A 21,078-nucleotide genomic window follows, 5' to 3' on the forward strand; every position below is an offset into this window, starting at 1 on the left:
ATCATCAATAATCAATAAAGAACAAGTGTTGGTGAAGATGTGGAGAAAAGGGAACCCTTGTGCACTGTTTTTGGGATTGTAAATTGGTGCAGCCATTATGGAGAACAGATTGGAGGCCCCTCAAAAATTGTAAATAGAACTACTATATGAACCGGTAATTCCATTTCTTGGTATCTATCTGAAGAAAAGCAAAACACTAATTCAAAAAAAAATATGCACCCCTATGTTCACTGCAGAGCTATTAACAATAGCCAAGATATAGAAGCAATCAAAGTGCCCATCAACAGACAATTGGATAAAGAAGTGGTGACACATATATACAATGGAATGTTACTTGGGCATAGTAAAGAATAAATTTATACCAATTGCAACAACGTGGACAAACCTAGAGGATATTATGCTAAGTAAAATAAGTCAGAGATAGACCAATACAATATTATCTCACTTATATGTAAAATCTAAAAAATAAAAATAAACAAAACAAATGGACTCAGATACAGAGCACAAACTGATGGTTGTCAGATGGGAAGGGAGTTGGGGAACTGGCTGAAAAAAATGAAGGGATTAAGAAGTACAAACTGGTACTTACAAAATGGTCACGGAGATGTAAAGTACAGCATAGGGAATATAGTCAATAATATTGTATTACCTATGTATAGTGCTATGTGGGCACTAGACTAATTATAGAAATGACTACTATACTGTAAACCTGAAACTAATATAAAATAATATTGAACACAACTGTAATTGAAAAGTAAAAAGATTTTTAAAATAAATAAATAAATCATCTTTATAAAATAATCGCGTTTAATTTTAGAATTAAATAGATTCATTTCACTCATTTAATTTAATTACAGTAATTTAAATGTATTTCACAATTACCATAATTTTACATGACTGAAAGAGAATGAATGAGGGTTAATGAAGTCTAATATGCACGATTTTATACAAAATGGTTGATGACATACATAATTTAATATTTAATACCTTTGCATTTTAAAGAAAATTCAGTTGTCAAACCTATGTAATCAATGAAAATTAGCATGCTTAACAATCTAGTTAGGTCTTCCAAATTTATATGAGGATTATTTTATTATGGAGACTTGTCGATACTTAAGCACTCTCAAAATCATTTAGTAAGAATATGGAACATCCAAATATTTCAGTTCAGCACATCCAGTCCTAAGCTGCTGACAACTTGAAACCAACCTTATAATATTAAAAAAGTAAAACTTATCACCCTCTAAAAACAAACATGTTACTATAGATGTGAAGTAAATTCTAGATCAAATTATTTAAAATGGCCTTCTCCAGGAAAACCTTTGAGGCATGAGGCAAAAAGAGCCAAATCACTTTCTTCATGATGCTCTGCCACTGCCACACCCCCACTATTATCTCTAGTAAACAGTACTTCTAAATACTATTAAAGTGTTTATTTTGGCATTCAGCCATTTACTGCCCTAAACTGTTACTTAAAGATAGCATGTCTATATGTTATGTCTCTCCAACAAGATATCTTTTGCTTTCCCTCAGCTCTGAAATAGCGCCAATTGTTGAATTTTAATTAACATAACCAAGTGCCTCTATTGACACAGGTGACTTTCTTTTAATAATTTCATTTACTAAGTATCTCTCATAAGAAAAAATATGCATTAAAATCTGAATGTTAATTCTTAGCAATTAGTATATTTAGATTGAATTCCTTGAAGGCAGAGGATGGGTCTTATACATATTTTTTTTTTATTTTTTGTACCTAGCAGACTGTATATGGCTTAGCATATTTTTTAGGAAATAAGCAAATAAATGATTACTTTTATTTTTCCTATTGGTAATTTTGAAATATGTAGGACTTTTAAGTCTATTGGAGCCTATTTATTTTGGTAGATATTTAAAACTATGGCCTCAAAAGTAATACTGCAAAGGCATTTTAATTTAGGCAACTCAGAGGCACCAGTCATAAAGCAGATGTTGAAAATTATTAATTTATGACATTAGCATATCGTCACCAATGTGAGTTATTCTTTGTCTTAGAAATGTTTAAATATATATTATTGATATGAAATTCATAGCAAATTCATACTTACAATCAATAGGATAGGAGTAATGACAAACCAGCAAGCTCTCCACCATAGCCAGAATATACACCTTTTTGCTCCAATCATCATTTCTATATCTGCAATGAATCTGTTCCCTCCTGGGGAAAAAAAAAAAAAAAGTGCATTCAGCTCTTGCTCGTAATTTCCTCCATTAGTCATCATGGCCTCAAATTTTCTGTCTGCACATTTTCCTGTACTTTGGCAATAAAACACATACACTTACATTTTATTCATAAAATATTTTTGTCCAGTTATACTTTCTTATTATAGTATACGTAACAAAAAAAATCAAACTAAATTCTTTAATAAAATGTGTAGACAATTCTATAGTCACTATTTACCATAAATCCAGATGATTCCTATTATTTCTAGGATAGCTGCAATCAAAATGCCCCATCCGGCACAGAAGTGGTCAATCAGATGAACCCAGTAAATTCCAGCCTGCCAAAAAAAAAATCAATTACTTCTAAGTATAGTTTTAATTATTTTTATGATTCATGAAATATTCAAAATGAATATATTAATTTGGTTTTAACATATGCTTCTTGGTTTTACCTCTGTCAAAAATGTAAAACTGAATGTTTTCAAATATGAACACAAATGCAGATTTAAAATCTCAGAAACGATGCACTTTTTATTTTGTACTGAGTAACTTGGGAAAAAATAAGCATTTAGAATAGTCGATTTTTGAAATGATATGCAGTATCTGTATATTCATAGTAGCTGCTAAGAAATATAGTGTATGTTTTAAGTCTATAACTTTACTGTTATAGCCTCCTTCTCCTTTGCAAAATATACTTACTATCGAAATTGTGCTACAATGGGAAAAAAATCTGGGCTAAAACTCAGAAAACCTTGATCCAAGTCAGACATGGACTTATCATAAAACACCCTCTTATACCTTGGTTTCTTCATTTGGATTATAAAGTATGTTCTAAGTAATATTTTGTCTATGGAAAAATACTGTAGTATACCTGAGTTACACAGACGAGACCAAGGAGAAACAAAACCAAGCAGCAGCCCAAAGTTATGGGAGCCCTCATTTTCTTCATCACTTTGGGAAATAAATCTTGAATCGTTGTTGTAATTGTTTCTTCAGAAAGAAAAAAATAAGGCATGTTATATGTGAACTCATTTGCCAATATGTTTCGTTAACAGAATTCAACTTCTATTAATGAAATGTATACATACATTGAGAATATAGTCTGGGCCCTACTCCTTGCTTTTAAAAACCAATAGGGTCCTTTCTCTTGGCAGTCATCCTTGTACGTTCTGATAAAAATCGAATGCAGTCTGATTTGTCATTTTTAGTCTGTTTTATAAGGTTTTTCATTGTAGCAACTATAAAGTAACAGGCGCCTAAGGGCTAAAGTAGTTTGAGTTATAGAAAAGGAAGAATTCTAGTACAACTTTTCAATAAGGTGAATATTCAAATAAGTGTCATGAAGACAGAAAGGCTTTCCGTGTTTAAGAAATAAATGTGTTTATGAAACAGGTTATTGGCTAAAAGTAGAAAGGTATATGCGTGTTAGGATTAAGACATATGTTTGAAATTTTTGAAGACTTTGAAAGTCAGTTAGATTTATGAATTTGACCTCAAAAGCAAGGGAAGTAAAAGCAAAAATAAATGAATGGGACTACATCAAACTAAAAAGCTTCTGCTCAGCAAAAGAAATCGTCAACAAGGTAAAGAGAGAACCATCCAAATGGGAGAATATATTTGTAAGCAATGCCTCCAATAAGGGCCTAATATCCAAAATATACAAAGAACTCATACAATTCAATAACAGCAAAATAACAAATGATTCAATTAACATATGGGCAGAGGACCTGAACAAACACTTCTCCCTAGAGGACATACAAATGGCCAATAAATATATGAAAAGATGCTCAACATCACTAGCTATTAGGAAAATGCAAATCAAAACCACAGTGAGATACCATCTCTCACCTGTTAGAATAGCTATAATCAACAAAACAAGTAGTAACACATTTGGAGAGGTTGTGGAGAAAAAGGAACCCTCGTACATTGCTGGTGGGACTGCAAATTGGTACAGCTACCATGGAAAACAGTATGGAACTTCATCAAAAAACTAAGAATTGATCTACCATATGATCCAGCAGTCCCTCTACTGGGTATTTACCCAAAGATTTGAAAACTCATATCCAAAAAGATATTTGCACGCCGATGTTCATAGCAGCATTACTCACAGTGGCCAGGACGCGGAAGCAGCCAAAGTGTCTGTCCTACGATAGATGATTGGCTAAAGAAGCTGTCGTATATACAATGGCATATTACTCAGCCATAAGAAGAGATGAAATACTGCCATTTGTGACAACATAGATAGACCTGAAGATAATCATGCTAAGCAAAATAAGCCAGACTGAAAAAGTTGAAAATCACATGATATCACTTATATGTGGAATATAAACCTAAAAGCAACAAATGAGCAGGACAAACAGAGACTCATGGACATGGACTATAGGCTAGTGGTTACTAGTGGGGTGGGGGCGGAAATAGGAGGTAGATGGGGTAAAGGGAGGCAAATATATGGTAGCTGAAGGAAACTGGACTTTGGATGGCAAACACACAGATGTCAAAATATAATGTACACCTGAAAATTATATAATTGTATTAACCAATGTTACCCCAATAAACTTAATTAAAGTTTTTTAAAAAAGAAAGTCAATTAGAGGAAGCTGGACTCTATCCTGTAAACAGTAAAATATTGAAATGTTTTACGTAAAGAGGGTGATATAATAAGAACTTTTTGAATTTCTAAGCATGTACCTTAGGGAAAATTTTTCTGTATACATAGGGCCATGTGCAGGAATAGTCCCGGCAGCAGTGTGTGTTAAGTTTTAAATACCAGAAGTAATCCGAACATCCATCATTATGGCAACAAATTGTGAATTAACTAGATCTATATGTCAAGATGGATTCATAATATATGTAAAAAAAAACCCGTCATAATAATGTGTATGGAAAAAAACTACATATTTATGTGAACACTTAAAAATTTATGTTATCTATGGGTACACATAAAATGTATACAAACATGGACTGAATAACATACATTATCCATAGGGATGATTGCTTCTAAGAAGGAAAAAATGTGAATTGTATTAAGGAGAGAAATATAGGGAACTTCAAATTCATCTATAACAGTTTATTTTACTAAAAAATATCTGAAACAAATATGATAATATATTAACATTTGCTCCTTGTGGGTGTCTGGTACATGAGTGCTTTGTATTTTAAAAATTTTTGTTAAAAAGAATTTCCAGAAAGATTATTCTGAGACTAAATGTTAAGGGGGGCAACCAGGGTAAGAAAAGGATTTTTTAAGTAGGGGAAACATGAGTACAATGTAAGAGAGATAGGTTAATACTGGGAGTATTACTTACCAATGGAAGCAAACTGAGAGTCGAGACCCAAAGTCAAAAGCATGAAAAAAAATAATATGGACCAAAATGGCCCACCTGGAAGCTGGGCTAGAGCTTCTGGATAAGCAATGAATGCTAAATCAAAACCTAAAAAAAAAAAAAGTACGGCATTTTAATTTAAATTCACTGTCAAGAAAATTCACATATTTGAAAATTCACATTTTCAAAATAAGATATTAGAAAAATCATATTTTAATTTTGCAACCCAATCCATGATATACATTCTTTAGCAACTATTTCACTTTCCCTTTAAAAATATTTGATTTGGTTGTTCTACAATGAGATAATGTAAACATGTAACATAAATTAAGTTACTGAGATCAGTAAATGGTACCTTTTTCACATAAGAAATCATAACTATTTCAATGATTTTGTTTAACTGGTTTCAATTTTTTTAAGATTTATGAAGAATAACAACTGTCTTAAACTCCAGAAACTTAAATTATATCACCCTATCTTAGCCTAGAAATTTTATCTTACACTATCAAAAAAGATATGTTTATGGAACTAACTTTTTAGTCTTCAACCATCTCTCAAAATATCTATCCAGAATCAGAATTGAATCTTATTTTCTATTTGAGGTATGTTACCTTTAGAGATGCTTTTTTAGAAAAGCATCTCTATATTATGTGATATTTAGTTTTAAGTATTTTAAGTTTCTCCAGCCTCCCAGAGGACCGACCTAGGATTCAGGAGAATTCACTTCTCGCCTAGGTTCTGTCATTCCTAATTATTTGATCTTCTGCAAGACATAACATTTCTGTGTATCCATCTGCTCCTCTGTATATGAAAAGCTAGACTCTAGATGATGTCCAAGGTCCCTTCTAGTCTTAACATTCTAGTCTCGTTCATCAGTCTCTCCGTCAAATGATACTAACCATAAATAAGAATTTAGTAAGGAATTCCTATTTAAAAGAATCCTAGAATTATTTTTCTAAGAATCTTTAGGTAGGTAATTAAGCTTCCCTAGCTAGTTCTTTAAAGTTAGGAAGTTCATCAAACAGATTACTTTCAAAGCAGGACACTCAGAGTCACTTGAGTTTATGTCTATGATATTGATGTGTTTTAAAAAATCAAACTCAATACTGTAATTGTACATAGAGGAATATATATGTATATATATCATATATGTAGTCTCTCCTTTACATATGTGTGTGAATACACATGAATATATATATATATATGTAACTAACTTTTTAGTCTTCAACCATCTCTCAAAATATCTATCCAGAATCAGAATTGAATCTTATTTATATATATGTAAACACCTATATATATATATATGTGTGTGTGTGTGTGTGTGTGTGTGTGTGTGTAAATATCAATATAATGCATGTAATTGTGCAGTAAGTAGTTCATATTAAGGACAAAACAAATTTCAGAAAAAAATCTTAAATAATTGTTCCCTAATATAGTCTTGTTTTCTCAGATCTTCTAAGGATTATTATATCATTAAAACAACCAAATTATATATAAGATGAAATGAGAAAGAAAATACAACACCCTAAATCTTGAGCACTTTAAGTAAATGCTGTAAAATATATTAGTGTTTCTCAAATGAGATACATTGAATTAATCAAAGTTATAATATATACCATTCTATACCTGATTTTACAACTTGAGAGACTTCCTTTCCAGATATGTGAGCCATGTGTCCCAATATAGAAAAAATAGCAAATCCAGCAAACACACTAGTAAGGCAGTTTGTCAAACAAACCACAATGGCATCTGAGAAGCAGTTGTTATTGAACTTGTTGTAAGATGATAGGGCAACTAAGCCACCCCAAGCCACCGAAAGGGAGTAAAATATCTGAGTGGCAGCATCTTTCCAAACCTATAAAAGAAAATAATTTAGTATTTAAAAACATACACTCTTATATTTTAATTTGCATAAAATATTTCTTATCACTAATGAATAAGTAGTATAAATAACAATGAAATAAACACCCAAGTACTCACTACTCAGCTCAAGAAATAAAATGTTATCCATCTGTTAAAGACTCCTGTATGCCCCTTCCTGATCATATCACCCTTCCAACCTACAGTGGGAACTGCTGTCCAGACTTTTGTGTTTATTATTTTCTTATTTTTCTTACTACATAAATATGAACCCAAATATGATGGTGGCATTTAAATTTGCATGTCTTTGACTTTATAGAAGAGTTTTCTTATATGTGTAAACTTATATAATTTTCTTTTTTTCTTTCAATATTGTATGAGAGTGAATCATTATCAATTTGAACTATCTGAAAATACAATTTTGTAAGTGAAAAATAAAAGAATATAAGCAAATTCATATGATCCAGTTAAGTATATGTAGTTAAGAACATTTTTTTTCACTGCTGTATTGTCTCACTATGTATACCACACTTTATTCTTTATCCTGTTGATGGACATTTAGGTGGTTGAGTATTTTGCTACCAGAAACAATGTAGCCGTGAACGTACTTATATGTTTTCTCATACCTAGTTGTGGAACTGTGATGTCATAGAGCATATAAACTTTCTCTTGTATTAAATGTTGACAAATTAGTTTTCAAAGTGGTCGTACCATTTTGCACTCCCACCAGCTGGGCATGAGAGTTCCCATTCTTCCACATCCTTGCTAACACTGGTCAGAATTTTTAATATGTTCTGATCTAGTGGCTGTGAAATGAGAGTTGATTATACTAATGACTTACAAGGTTTAGCATGTATTTATGTGTTTATATTCCATAATTTTTTTCTGTTCATATCTTTTGCCAATTTTTTTGTTTGGATTATTTGTCTTATTAGATCTCTAGGAATACTTTAAGTAATTTGGATTCTAATCATTTGGCTAATATATATCTATATAATATATATCTATATTATATATATAAATAAGTCCTCCTAATTTGTGGCTTATTCTTTTCACCACTTAATATTGTGTCCTTAGATGAACCAAAAATCATAGTGTTGTTTTAATGTAGCTGAAGGTGTCTGTCTTTGCTTTTATGTATCATCCTTGACTTTAAATAGGATTTCTTTAACCTAAGGTCATAAAGATACTATGCTATATTTTCTTCTAAAAGATTCAAAGTTTTGCAAATATTATTGTTTTCAATTCACCTGCAATTGATATTGTGCATTTTAAATGAGAAATCCCAAATTCTGGTCAAGATGATGAAGTAGGTAAACGCTGTGCTTGCCTCCTCCGACAATCACATCAAAATTACAACTAAACTACAGAACACCCATCGTTGAGAATCACCTGAATCAATCTAACTGAACAGAAGTCCTATAACTAAGGATATATAGAAGAAGCCACGTCGAGTCTGGTAGGAGGGGCAGAGATGCAAAATGGGCTGGCCCCACAACCTCGTGTGCTGGATAAAAATCACAATAGATCTCGTAGCTGCAGAGGTAAACCCTGAGGAGTGAGGTATCCCAATTCCACACCAGCCTCCCCAGACCAGGGTTCCAGTTCCGGGAAGAGAACTCTCCATAACTTTTAGATGTAAAAGCCAGTGGAGATTGTGGCTGAGTGAGACAGAGGGCTGCTGGAGTACACAGGTATTCCTCTTAAAAGGCCCATGCATGGACTTGCTTACCAAGGGACTCACTTGCTCTGAGCTCCAGTGCTGGGACAGCAGCACAAAAGGTGCTTTGGACATATGGGGAGGAGCTGAATTGTCTGGCTTCAAGGTGAGGGCTAGAAGATCACCTTTTCCCAAGATGGAGGTGCTGGCTATTGTTTCTTTGTTGAGCCCTCCCCTCATCCCAGCATGCAGATGCAGGCAGTAGCCATATCGGAGTCTTCATCAACCTGGCTAACTCTGCTTGTCTCGCCTCAGTGATTACCTGAGACACCATCCCACCCAAACTTTGGGTCCAACCAAGCCAATTCCAGTGGCTAACCCATACAAATGGTCTGTAGTAGCTCATGCTGTGTACTGTCATAAAATCTCTCAAAGGTTTAGAAAAAGAAAAAAAGCAGCGTCTGAACTTGGTGTGCCCTGGACCTCTTAATAAGCAGCCCAAAAACTGACAGTAAGGACATCAGCCTCAGTTCACAGCTTAGCCTCTCCCAGGCACTTCCAAACCCAGCACAAATGGCAGCTATCTTCAGATCACTTAGTAGTCCATACCAAGTAGCCGGAGGAGGGCACAGGCAGCAGCTGACCTTTAGTCTTTAACAATGCCTTTCATAAGAGGCCTCAAAATCGACACACCAGATGGCCAGCTTCAGACCACACCAGAGTACCACTCAACTTCCTTCACAAATGACACACTCAAAGAGCAGACTCAGTAAGCACCAGAGCTCTGCTAATGAGAATCCTGTTTCATGGGCTCAGGCCCTGCAGAACAGCTCCTCCACTGTAGTTAATGACCAATCTTCACAACCAATCAGCCTGAGTATCCATCCCTCCCACTGATGAGCAAACAACAATCAAGGCTCAACTACAACAGAAAGGCACACACAACCCATTCAAGAGACACGCTTGGATCACCCAGCTCAGGTGACAAAGGAGACTGAGCCTCTGGGTTGCATAGGACACCTACTACATAGGGACACTCTTCTAAGACCAAGAGGCCTGGCAGCTCTACCTAATACATAGAAACAAGCACAGGGAAGCAGCCAAAATTGAGAGATCGACCAGGAAACATGTTCAAAATGAATGAATAGAACAAAGCTCCCAAAAAAGAACTAAACTAAATGGAAACAAGCAATCTACCAGATGCAGAGTTCAAAACCCTGCTTATAAGAATGCTCAATGGACTTAGAGAAAGTGCAAATATACTCTGTGAGAATATTACTAAAGAGATAGAAAACATAAAAAAGAAATGAGCAATATAATATCTGAAATGAAAAATACCTTATGAGGAATCAACAGTAGATGAAACGGTGGATGAAATCAGTAATTTAGAAGATAAGGTAGCAGAAAACACCCAATCAGAACAGCAACAAGAAAAAAAATTCAAATATAAGAATTGTTCAAGGGGCCTCTGGTACAACATCAACTGTATCAAAATTTGCATCACGGGAGTATGAGATAAAGAAGAGAGACAGCAATGAATTGAAAACCTATTTGAAGATATAACAGAAAACTTTCCTAACCTGGTGAAGGAAAGTGACATGCAAGCCCAGGAAGATCAGAAAGTCCCAATCAAGATCAAACAGCCCCACACCATGACACATTATCATTAAATGCCGAAGGTTAAAAACAAAGAGAGAATCTTAAAAGCATTAAGAGAAAAGTAGTTAGTTACCTTCAAGGGAGCTTCAATAAGACTGTTGGCTGATGTCTCAACAGTAACTTTGTATGCCAGAAGGAATTGGCAGGAAATATTCAAAGTGATGAAAAGCAAGGACCTACAATGAAGATTACTCTACCCAGAAAGGCTATCATTTAGAATCAAAGAACAGGCACAGAGCTTCCAAGACAAGAAAAAGCTTAAGAAGTTCATCCATTAAAGTTTTATCATGGGATTGAAGCAATTTAGTCACATCCTCAGGCTCCACTTCTAATTCTAGTTCTCTTGCTATTTCCACCACGTCTGCAATTGCTTTCTCCACTAAAGTCTTGAAAACCTAAATGTCATCCATGAGGAATGGAATCAACTCCTGTTAATGTTGATATTTTGACCGATTCCCATGAATCACGAACGTTCTTAATGGCATATAGAATGGTGAATCCTTTCCAGAAGGTTGTCGATTGACTTTGCTCCAGTCCATCAGAGGAATCACTATCTATAGCAGCACAAACCTTACAAAATGTGTTTCTTAAATAATAAGACTTGAGAGTTGAAATTACTCCTTGACCCATGGCTGCAGAATGGATTGCTGTGTGAGCGGGCATGAAAACAACATTAATCTCATTGTACAGCCCCATCAGAGCTCTTGGGTGACCAGGTGCACTGTCGATAAGCAGTAATATTTTGAAAGGAATCTTTCTTTTCCTGAACGGTAGTTCTCAATACTGGGCTTATAATATTCATTAAATCAAATTGAAAACAGATGTGCTGTCATTCGGACTTTGTTGCTCTATTTATAGAACACAAGCAGAGTAGATTTAGCATCATTCTTAAGGGCCCTCGGATTTTTGGAATGGCAAATGAGCCTTAGCTTTAACCTAAAGTCATCAGCTGCATTAACCCGTAACAAGAGATCAGCCTATCCCCTTGATGCTTTGAAACCAAGCAATGATTTCTCCTCTCTAGCTATCAAAGTCTTAGATGGCATCTCCCTTCAATATAAAGCTGTTTCATGTACAATGAAAATCTGTTGTTTAGCATAGCCACCTTCATTCATTATCTTAGCTAGATTTTCTGGATAACTTGCTGCAGCTCCTACATCAGCGCTTGCTGCTTTACCACTTTGTACTTTTATGTTATGGAGATGGCTTCTTTCCTTAAACCTCATGAACCAACTTCTGCTAGCTTCGAACTTTCTTCTGCAGCTTCCTCACCTCCCTCAACCTCCAGAGAATCAAAGACCGTTAAGGACTTGCTCTGGATTAGGCTTTGGCTTAAGGGAATGTGGTGGCTGGTTTGATCTCCTCTCCAGCCACTAAAACTTTCTCCATATCAGCAATAAGGCTGTTTTACTTTCGCATCATTTGTGTGATCACTGGAGTAGCACTTTTAATTTCCTTCAAGAACTTTTTCTTTACATCCACAACCTGGCTAACTGTTTGACACAAGAGGCCTAGCCTTTGGACTATCTTGGCTTTTGACATGCCTTTGTCACTAAGCTTAATTATTTCTAACTTTTAATTTAAAGTTAGAGACCCAATTTCAACATTGTCATGTCTCAGGGAATAGGGAGGCCTGAGGAGAAGAAGAAAGGTGGGAGAACTTAATTTATTAATTAAGTTAGCCATCTTATATGAATGCCATTTGTGATGCCCCCAAATATTTACAATGGTAACATCAAAGTTTATAGATCACCATAATAAATATAATAATGATGAAAAAGTTGAAATATTGAGAATATTACCAAAATGTGACACAGAAACATGAAATGAGCAAATGCTGTTGGAAAAATGGCACCAATAGACTTGCTCAACACAGAATTGCCACAAACTTTCAATTTGTAAAAACATATTATCTGTGAAGCACAATAAAGCAAAGTACAATAAAATGAAATATGTTTGTATTTAGAAAATAGCCATTTGTAAAAATAAGCATGAGTTCTACAAAGAATACCACAGCAAACTAAAATAAATATCCATTTTGGATAACACTACTAGATGTGACTATTAAAAAAGTGAAAGCATTCTTAGGCTGTATCAATGCAAGCATAGTATATAGACTACACTTATTTTAATGCTCTTTGAAGTCCAAACTGTAAAAGATTATATGTACTTGTGAGATATGCAGCCATTATATGGAGATGGACTAAAGTTAAAAGAGGGTTACCTAATTCATATTCATAGCACATGTTTATGTTTCTGGTATTAGTAACAATTTTGATTATGTAATGCTTTCTACATTTCAAATTTGTATTTCAACTTCATAATTTATTAGGCAAAATTTGACTTTACTTTCAGAATATTAACTTTTGAAAATAATTAAAATGTATATTAGTTCATTAAACTTTCAACTATAATCTTTAAATCTACTATGAGTTTATCCAGTAAATCATAGTCCTAGTCATTAATTTGTAGGTATTCATGCATGAAATATACTTTTTCAGATTAATAAACCTCAAATCTTTTGCGTCAAATAGAATCAGTTATATGAATAAAATGACTTTTAAAATCCTATTGCCAAAAATGATAATCTCACTTCCAATAAGAGAGCATTAGTGTCATGTTAAAGCTAAGTCAGATATCCTTGTGGACAGAAATATTAATAAATTTAACCGCATATTCTTTTGCAAACTACTACATCATGACACTTTTATATGTAACCAAAAATTTTTAGTATTTGCTTTAAAGGTTTATCTCCGCAGATAATTTGAAACTCAAATTGAGGCATACCTCAGCTTCCTGAAGTTTTGTAAAATTTGATTGTGCTCCAATATAGTATGAAATGCCTTTCGATGCACCCTCCAGAGTTGCACCTCGTATTAAAAGGATGAGTAGGACAACATAGGGGAAAATAGCTGTAAAATATACCACCTATCAAAAAATACAATTTAAAGTTAATAAGTCATTTTTAAATCATTGTATATAATTGTATACAAATAAAGTCACTAGCTAGTTAACATTAGTAAAATAAAGTATCAAAAATTTCGTGAGATTATTAAGTCTGATGATACCAAAGCAAAGTTGGCATAATTTCCTCTTTCTGTTCTCATTACTCTCAAAAGATCCATTTTTAAAACACTCTGATGTATGGAAGGATATTTTCCAGGTACATGTCATAAGTACACAAGATATCAGCAGTGATAACTTGGAATCCAGATGGATTTTTATATATATATATCACCTCTTCATAAATTACTGCACTGAAGCGGGGAAAAAATGATTTTAAACCCTGTAATGTATACTCACTCACCAAGGAAAAGGAAAACAATCTCTTAGTAGATGTCCAAATCTCATGAAAGCTAATTAAAATGAATACTGGACATTTGCTATTATTATCTTTAAATCTACCATTAAGACAGTTTGATAGCACACATACAAGTGCACTGATTGTGTCCTAGAAAACACATGGTTCCAGGTGAGCAGATTGCCTTTGACGTTGGCTTTTCATTAATGTGGATGATTTCTTTGATTTGTAGATGTCTTATGTTTGATAATATGACCAAGGAGATGATTTAAACAAGCCAGCCAGAGACCAATAAAAATTAATTGCCTGGGTAAATGACCTTTAATGGATTCTTTCAATATTAACAGCAAAAAAAGGAACCACGGTTTCAAAAATGTGCAATTAAAACATTATTTTGGAAAGTTTCCACTGACTTCGTTCATAGTATTTTTGTGATCTAACAGTATATTTCATCACAACTTAACATTAATTAAACGTGCTAGATATTGTACCAGGAATACAAAGATAGTATCCACAGTTATTCCTGTCCTCCACCTTTAAGGAAATTTCACTCTACAGTTGTAAAAATGTAAACATTCACTTTTCTAGGTACTGTACAAATGTTCACAGAAAAAATTTCATATTGTTCTCTGAAATGACCATAATATTTTTTGAAAGTTTAAAAAATAAAACAATGAAGTAAGAAAATATAATGTTTTTCAGAAGAGGACTCTTTGTTGAAGGAGAGGGTTCTGAGTCAATTTAAGTGAACTTTAAGAGAATGATTACATAATTTATTTTTTTTCTATCTCTTCCCAACTAGGGAATCCTGAAATTATTACCCTATATAACAAGGATCTAGACTTTTTAAAACAAAGATTACAATACATAATTCCATTCAAGATGCTTATTTATATAGGACAGAAAAGTTAAAAATATACTTGCAAGCTTCAGAATACTATATCAGCAAGAAGAGTCTAAGTTTTGAGTAATTGCACAACTTTAGTACTAGTTTGTGCTTGTTTTGTTTTATTTTTAACAATAACAGTGATCCTACGTATTTTTTTAGAGCTAGGCCGTCTACTTAGAAAGCTTTTCACATATTTGAATGTTCCCATTACAGAAAAAAAAGCATGCATTTGAGAATGCTTAACACCGAACTACAATGAACTTGGAAAACAGCCCTACCACTATGTAATGTGTGTTTCAAATTACCTTGCCTGAAGACTTGATTCCTTTAAATAGTGCTGCACCGACTATGAGCCAAGCCAGAAGAAGACAAAGTGCTAAATACCACACAATTTCTCCAGTCTCATCCATTCCACTTGAACGTTGGAGTGCCACTTTGCTGAAAACACATAAGCCCTTGTCTTAATAAGGAGGAAGCTTCATAAGTATTTCATCTTATTAATATATCAATGTTATATGAACCTCTTATTGATACTGTATTATGGAGGGGAAAAAAAGCCTTCAATGAAAAGCCAGGCTCTGAACTTTAACCTTAACTACAACCAATCCAAAGTTCCAAATCCTAGAATAAAAGATCTACTAATTCCTTTAACTATAATTTTCACCAGTCTTTCAAAGATTCTTTATGTAAAAAATAAATAAATAAATAACCTTACATCAGATTATTTCATTTTACTCACTACAGTATCTTTCTCAAGTAAAAATGTCAAAGAAAACATTTAGAATTGTATTAAATACTTTCTTATTCATCAGACTTGTATTTATCATTATACCTATATCGTCCCATTATTTATACCTTTTCCAAAAGTTTTCTGTAAAATTCTATAATTTCCACTAACGGAACACATGGATCTATGACTTTACTTCTTAGCCTGATTTTTGGAGCATTTTAAGATACAAATTTTAAAAGGATCACAACAAAGCATTAACATGTAGATGAGGAAGAGCTCATTACAACAGTAGTCAAGGAAATTAGGGTCAGAGTAAAAAGTAAGTACACAATAGAGAAAATAGAGAATATTTAAAATTAATAAAAGTAAATATAATCCAAAATGTCTCTTTCTACCATACAGAGACAATTATAAACAAAATGGATAATGAAGAATTACAGCCTTAAATAGCAATTTACCCCAAAGTTACTCATCACTCAATTGTTTATCATTAGAACTTGTGAATTATAGTCTAAAATTTGAATGTTTTTTCTTCAAAGCAATGCCTTAATTTATAGTGTTAAATAAATAATTACTGACAGTCTTGTACCCATTTAATAACTAATTTATAGATAGTAATTTATTGACTAGAGCAGGTTACCACTACTCACACAGGAAAGGTAAACATTTGAGTCAAATGGAGTAGAATATGCTCTGATTCCCTTTTTTCTCAACTTATATGACTTAAGAAAAGAGCTGATTAATATTTTATTGTTAATTATAAAAACTTTTTAGTAACTGCTTAAGAAGTAGATCATCTAAGGTACTTACTTCCAATATTGTTCACTGGGAAGCTGCCCTGGCTGGTAAATTTCACTTCCATTGATGCAGGTTAAATTGTTGGTGTCTATCCAACTTTTATTCACTTGGATGATCTCCTTTGTTATATTCACATTACAGTGAGTTACTAAAAATTATTTTAAAAAAATGCACACACAGATATGTACTTAGTTTTAAAAGAGTACTTTCTTGAAAAAAAGTTGTAATGGTAAAATATTTAAAGTACTGTCCAAATTGTTACTTGGTAAAGGTGGAGTAGAAATTGTACAAATGGATTAAGCCATGCATACTTAGCATCTTAAATCTTCTCTATTACTAAGCTGGGATTGTGTATGAAAATAAGTGCCCTTTTAAACTGTGATCATATTTATAGTAATAACAGCTATAAATGAACAATAATTTTAGTTGGGATTTAGTGCTCTAAGGAACTTTTAGTATGTGGACTTATTCAACCATATAGAAAAATAACATCTTTAAATTCCTAAGAAGCATTCAATCTTTATTACTTTATCTTCTGATATACATAGGCAGTCCCAGTAGTAATAGTCTACAATATTAATGCTACAGTATCTCTAAGATTAGCAACATATGATGTGGGGAACATTCGCTGTCTTCTGAAACACACAACTAGTATCATGGATAATACTTTTCTCTTTTTACCACTTTCCCATTGTCTTCCTTCTCTCTTGACCACGACTTAGGCCTGTGAGAAGTATTCCTAATAGTGGTTTAGCAGTACTGGCTGCCCTCCGAAATTAATATTGCATTAATCAATTTTCAGGTTATACATGCTTTATTCTGCTTTCATCAATAACCTATAGCTTGCTTTAAACTATTCCTAAATTGGTTAGAAAATGATTTAATGCTTTAAGTGTATTAGAAAATATAAAAGAATGAAATAGAGCTAATAATATTTTTGAAAATAAGTAAATGAATTTTACCTATAGGTGATCTGCTACAGTTTTTATCTGCCCAATAAGAACAATTTTTCCATGGTAGTTCACTTTGAAAAGAAGCAAACATGTAGTAAAGACTATAGGCAATTATGACATTGTAATAGATGGTGACAAAAATGGATATCAGGACCATTGTAATTCCCACACCTGAAAAAGAGAGAAATTTTTTAAAAAAGTGAAATTGCTGTTGCTAATTCATAAAAATGCTGCATCTCAATTTCTACAAAATCTATTTTAAAGTGACAAGGCTGTTTCAAAGAACTTTTTTGGGGGGAGGGGGTGATGAAGCAGTACTACTGTCTGAACAACTTCTCAAATTTAGAATTATTTTGATGACTGTCCTTCTGAGACAGTATTTTAATTGATTTCAAAAAGGTACTAAGACCAAAGGCATTAATCCATTAAATTCATATAAAAGTATTAATCCATTAAATTCACATAAAGAAAAATCCATATTCATTACTCTTTCTTATTAAGTCTGTAAATTCTTATCAGAGTGGGTATTATTCTTTAAAAAAGAAAGGGAAAAAATTATTCAAAGCTCATATCATATTGACTCACCAATACTTACATCTTCATCTATGAACCAACATTTTGACAAGTAGAAGATAAAACCTATGAATTAGTGCCCTGAAAGGATAGTGTACAAAATTTCTACAAATACATGTAAAGAAAATTCAATAACTCAATAACAAACTGAATTTAAACTTCTTAAGTTTTTTTTTTTAACTCAGTAGTTTCAAAATGCAGCTTACTATATTGAATGTAACTCCTATGCTTAAAGCTAGCTTTTGAGGTAGCTTTCTTAATATTCTAGAACAATTGTCTACTGACACCACTATAAATTTATTTTTGATGTTGCATTGAGGCTTTTACAAATAGTTTTCAGCAGCTAGCACGTACCAAAATGCGATCTAATCTTCAGACATAAAGTCATTTGATGTTTGATAACAATCAAAGCATATTTAAAAATGTTTCCAGTGTCCTATTCTTAAGAGCATCCAAGAAAAAAACTGTGACCTGCCTTTCAACTTTTCTAAATGAGGCACTGTAAAAGGTATGCAAAAACTAGAAGACAAAGACTGCACGTGAAGTAGAAAAAATCCAAAGCCACAAAGTTAATGCACAACAGGACCATGCGCCAAGGTATTTAAAAGGTGAAAATAAGAAAAGAATGACACTCTTACAATCTTCTCGAATATTCTTCCCTAACCCTTCTATATCTGCAGCTCTAGATAAGCAAAAATAAAAAATTAATATTCGATTTTTAAATTCTACAGTGGCAAATATGCAGAAAAATGATGTGTTTCTTCGCCTTTAACCTGTCCAACTTTTTTTCCTCGTTTTCCCATCACCTCCTCCATCAACTTTTTATTTATTTATTTATATTTAATTTTTTTAACATTTTATTTTTTTTATTTTCCCCCTCCTCCTCCTCTCTCCTTTCTGGTAACCACTAGTCCATTGTCTGTCCAACTTTTAAACACTTTCTTCCACATAGTGAGGACAGTTATATGCATCAATAGATTGACGAGCACAATAAGGAAAATATTTTAATACCGACCTTGAAACAATGGAAGAATCCTCCAGACTGAAACTGGACCTAAGCTAGCAAATTGTCCCAGTGAACACTCTAGGAAGAACAAAGGTAAACCAGCCAGTGCTAGCATAATTGCATAAGGTATCAAGAAGGCACCTAGAAAATGCAAAAAAGGATAGAAAGCGCTATCATACCCAAAAGCTTGATGACACTTTGACAACCAGCATAACATTTTGAAAGCATTCAGATATAGTAGTGCAGTCAGAGTATACTGAGTTCAGGCCCCAAATTTACTACTTTCTGTTGGAAAGTCATTGGTTCTCTAAACCTTGGATTCTTCATCTATGAAATGAGGATGCTGGTACAGTAAGTCCTGACTTAACATTGTTCATAGGCTCTGCAACTTTAAGTGAAACAATGTATAATGAAACCAATCTTCCCACAAGTTAATTGATATAAACAAGAGTTAAGTTCCTGTGGCATCTCATCAATGTTAGTGAAAGGACGTTGAATAAAATTGTTATTCAAGGAATGGCTGTGTTACATAATATGGTTGTTGTGATTACTAAAAACAATAGCCTATAAAAAGCAATTCAGACAATGTGAATGATCACAGGCTTTGGAGCAAGATAGACCTAGGTTTATATCCTGGCTCCAGAATTTACTAGTTATGTGACTTGGGGCAATTTATCTAACCTCTGAACCTTGGGTTCTTCATAAATGGGGAGAACAATATGTACCAACTCATCAGTTTGTGGTAAAGGTTCAATTCAGAGCCCGTGAAAACACTTGGCAAAATGGCAGGCACATAGTATATATTCAAAGTTGGTTTCCCTCCTTTCGCCTTTAAAAATAAATGATCTATTTGTAAGACAGGGTGCAAATGCTAAATGTTATTCAGAGTGGAAGTCATTGCAGTTAAGATCATTTTTCTCCAAATAGTTATAAGGTTCTTTTCTCAATATTAATAAATTTATCATTTTTGTTAGAAGAATCTGAACTTTGAGATGCATTAAGAGTTAACTTTCAATTTCTTAAGGACTCATTATCATACATTTAGATTTATTTAAACACTTTTATTATTTTACTTTTTTCTGCCCACTTTTGGGGCATAATATTGCTCATTAGAACCTTTGACAGATTGTGGGTAGAAGCAGGTAAAGAATATTAAATTTATTGATCACATATTCTAGAAGTCTTAAAATTTAATAAGAAAATAGGGGAATCAGTATATTAAAATGAGCTTTTGGATTATGTACATTTCATTTATCCATATTACATAATTTTCCTAATGTATTTTTCATATTATGATACTGTAACATCATATCTAGGAATTATATTTTTCCAACCTTCAAACTATATCCTACTGAAAATGAGACAATGAAGTACTTATTATATATAAGCCACTAGTCACTAGAACATAGGGACAAATATGTTTTTATAGAAGGTGCAATATACATACCATTATTACTATAATGAATAGAAGTTTAATTTCTGCCAATGATAAATATGAAGAAAATATAATGCAAAATATTTCTATCAAAGTAGAACAATAATCAAAGGCTTACTAGCCCAATGTAAATAGGGTTTTTTTAAAAAAAAAATAAAGGATTATTTTCTTCAGTGTCATATGTAGCTTTTTACCATTATATTATTTCATTCTCAATAACAGCCATATTGGTAAATTAACACAATATAGTCATCACAAATTAGTAATAAGGTAGTATGATACTTCCCTTTCATAAACTGTTAAAAAGAATCTACAGATAAAAATGAGTCCAGATTTTAGCAATCATTCTTCAAATCTGAACATATTTTTAAAATTGGATCTATTAACATTTGACAAGTTTGAATTTTATGTTTATCTTCTACCCTTGAGCAAGAGAGAAAGAAACAATTGAGAGAGCCTAGATCATCCATTACCCAAAAGATGTGATCTTTAAAAACTGAGAGCAATATAATAAATTAATTTTTAGAGGATATGTTAAAAGAGATAGTAGTGTACAATAAATGATACTATTTTGTTTGGGCTATGTTTAAAATTCTTTATTAAACTTAGTTTAATATAGTTATTGGAAATTTATAACAACTACTGGGCCTGTCTATGATGTCAAGTTACAGAGAATTTCTTATTCTAAATCT

The 21,078-nt window shown here is 32.9% G+C and overlaps 1 protein-coding gene across 1 annotated transcript in view; it reads right to left on the reverse strand.

Moving 5' to 3' along the window:
• SLC6A14 (solute carrier family 6 member 14) overlaps positions 1-21,078 on the reverse strand; it is a 31,925-nt gene that overhangs the window by 7,848 nt on the left and 2,999 nt on the right. Inside the window, exons 3-12 of the mRNA XM_039850484.1 lie at positions 18,961-19,092; positions 17,382-17,543; positions 16,432-16,567; positions 15,197-15,329; positions 13,489-13,629; positions 7,149-7,377; positions 5,505-5,630; positions 3,071-3,189; positions 2,438-2,537; positions 2,085-2,194 (exon numbers count right to left, since the gene is read on the reverse strand). Of these exons, the coding sequence (XP_039706418.1) occupies positions 2,085-2,194; positions 2,438-2,537; positions 3,071-3,189; positions 5,505-5,630; positions 7,149-7,377; positions 13,489-13,629; positions 15,197-15,329; positions 16,432-16,567; positions 17,382-17,543; positions 18,961-19,092 (1,388 nt within the window). The remainder of the gene's footprint in view (positions 1-2,084; positions 2,195-2,437; positions 2,538-3,070; positions 3,190-5,504; positions 5,631-7,148; positions 7,378-13,488; positions 13,630-15,196; positions 15,330-16,431; positions 16,568-17,381; positions 17,544-18,960; positions 19,093-21,078) is intronic.

This window comes from Pteropus medius, unplaced genomic scaffold (assembly GCF_902729225.1).
Source record: "Pteropus medius unplaced genomic scaffold, Ma_sr-lr_union100, whole genome shotgun sequence".
Classification (NCBI taxonomy): domain Eukaryota; kingdom Metazoa; phylum Chordata; class Mammalia; order Chiroptera; family Pteropodidae; genus Pteropus; species Pteropus medius.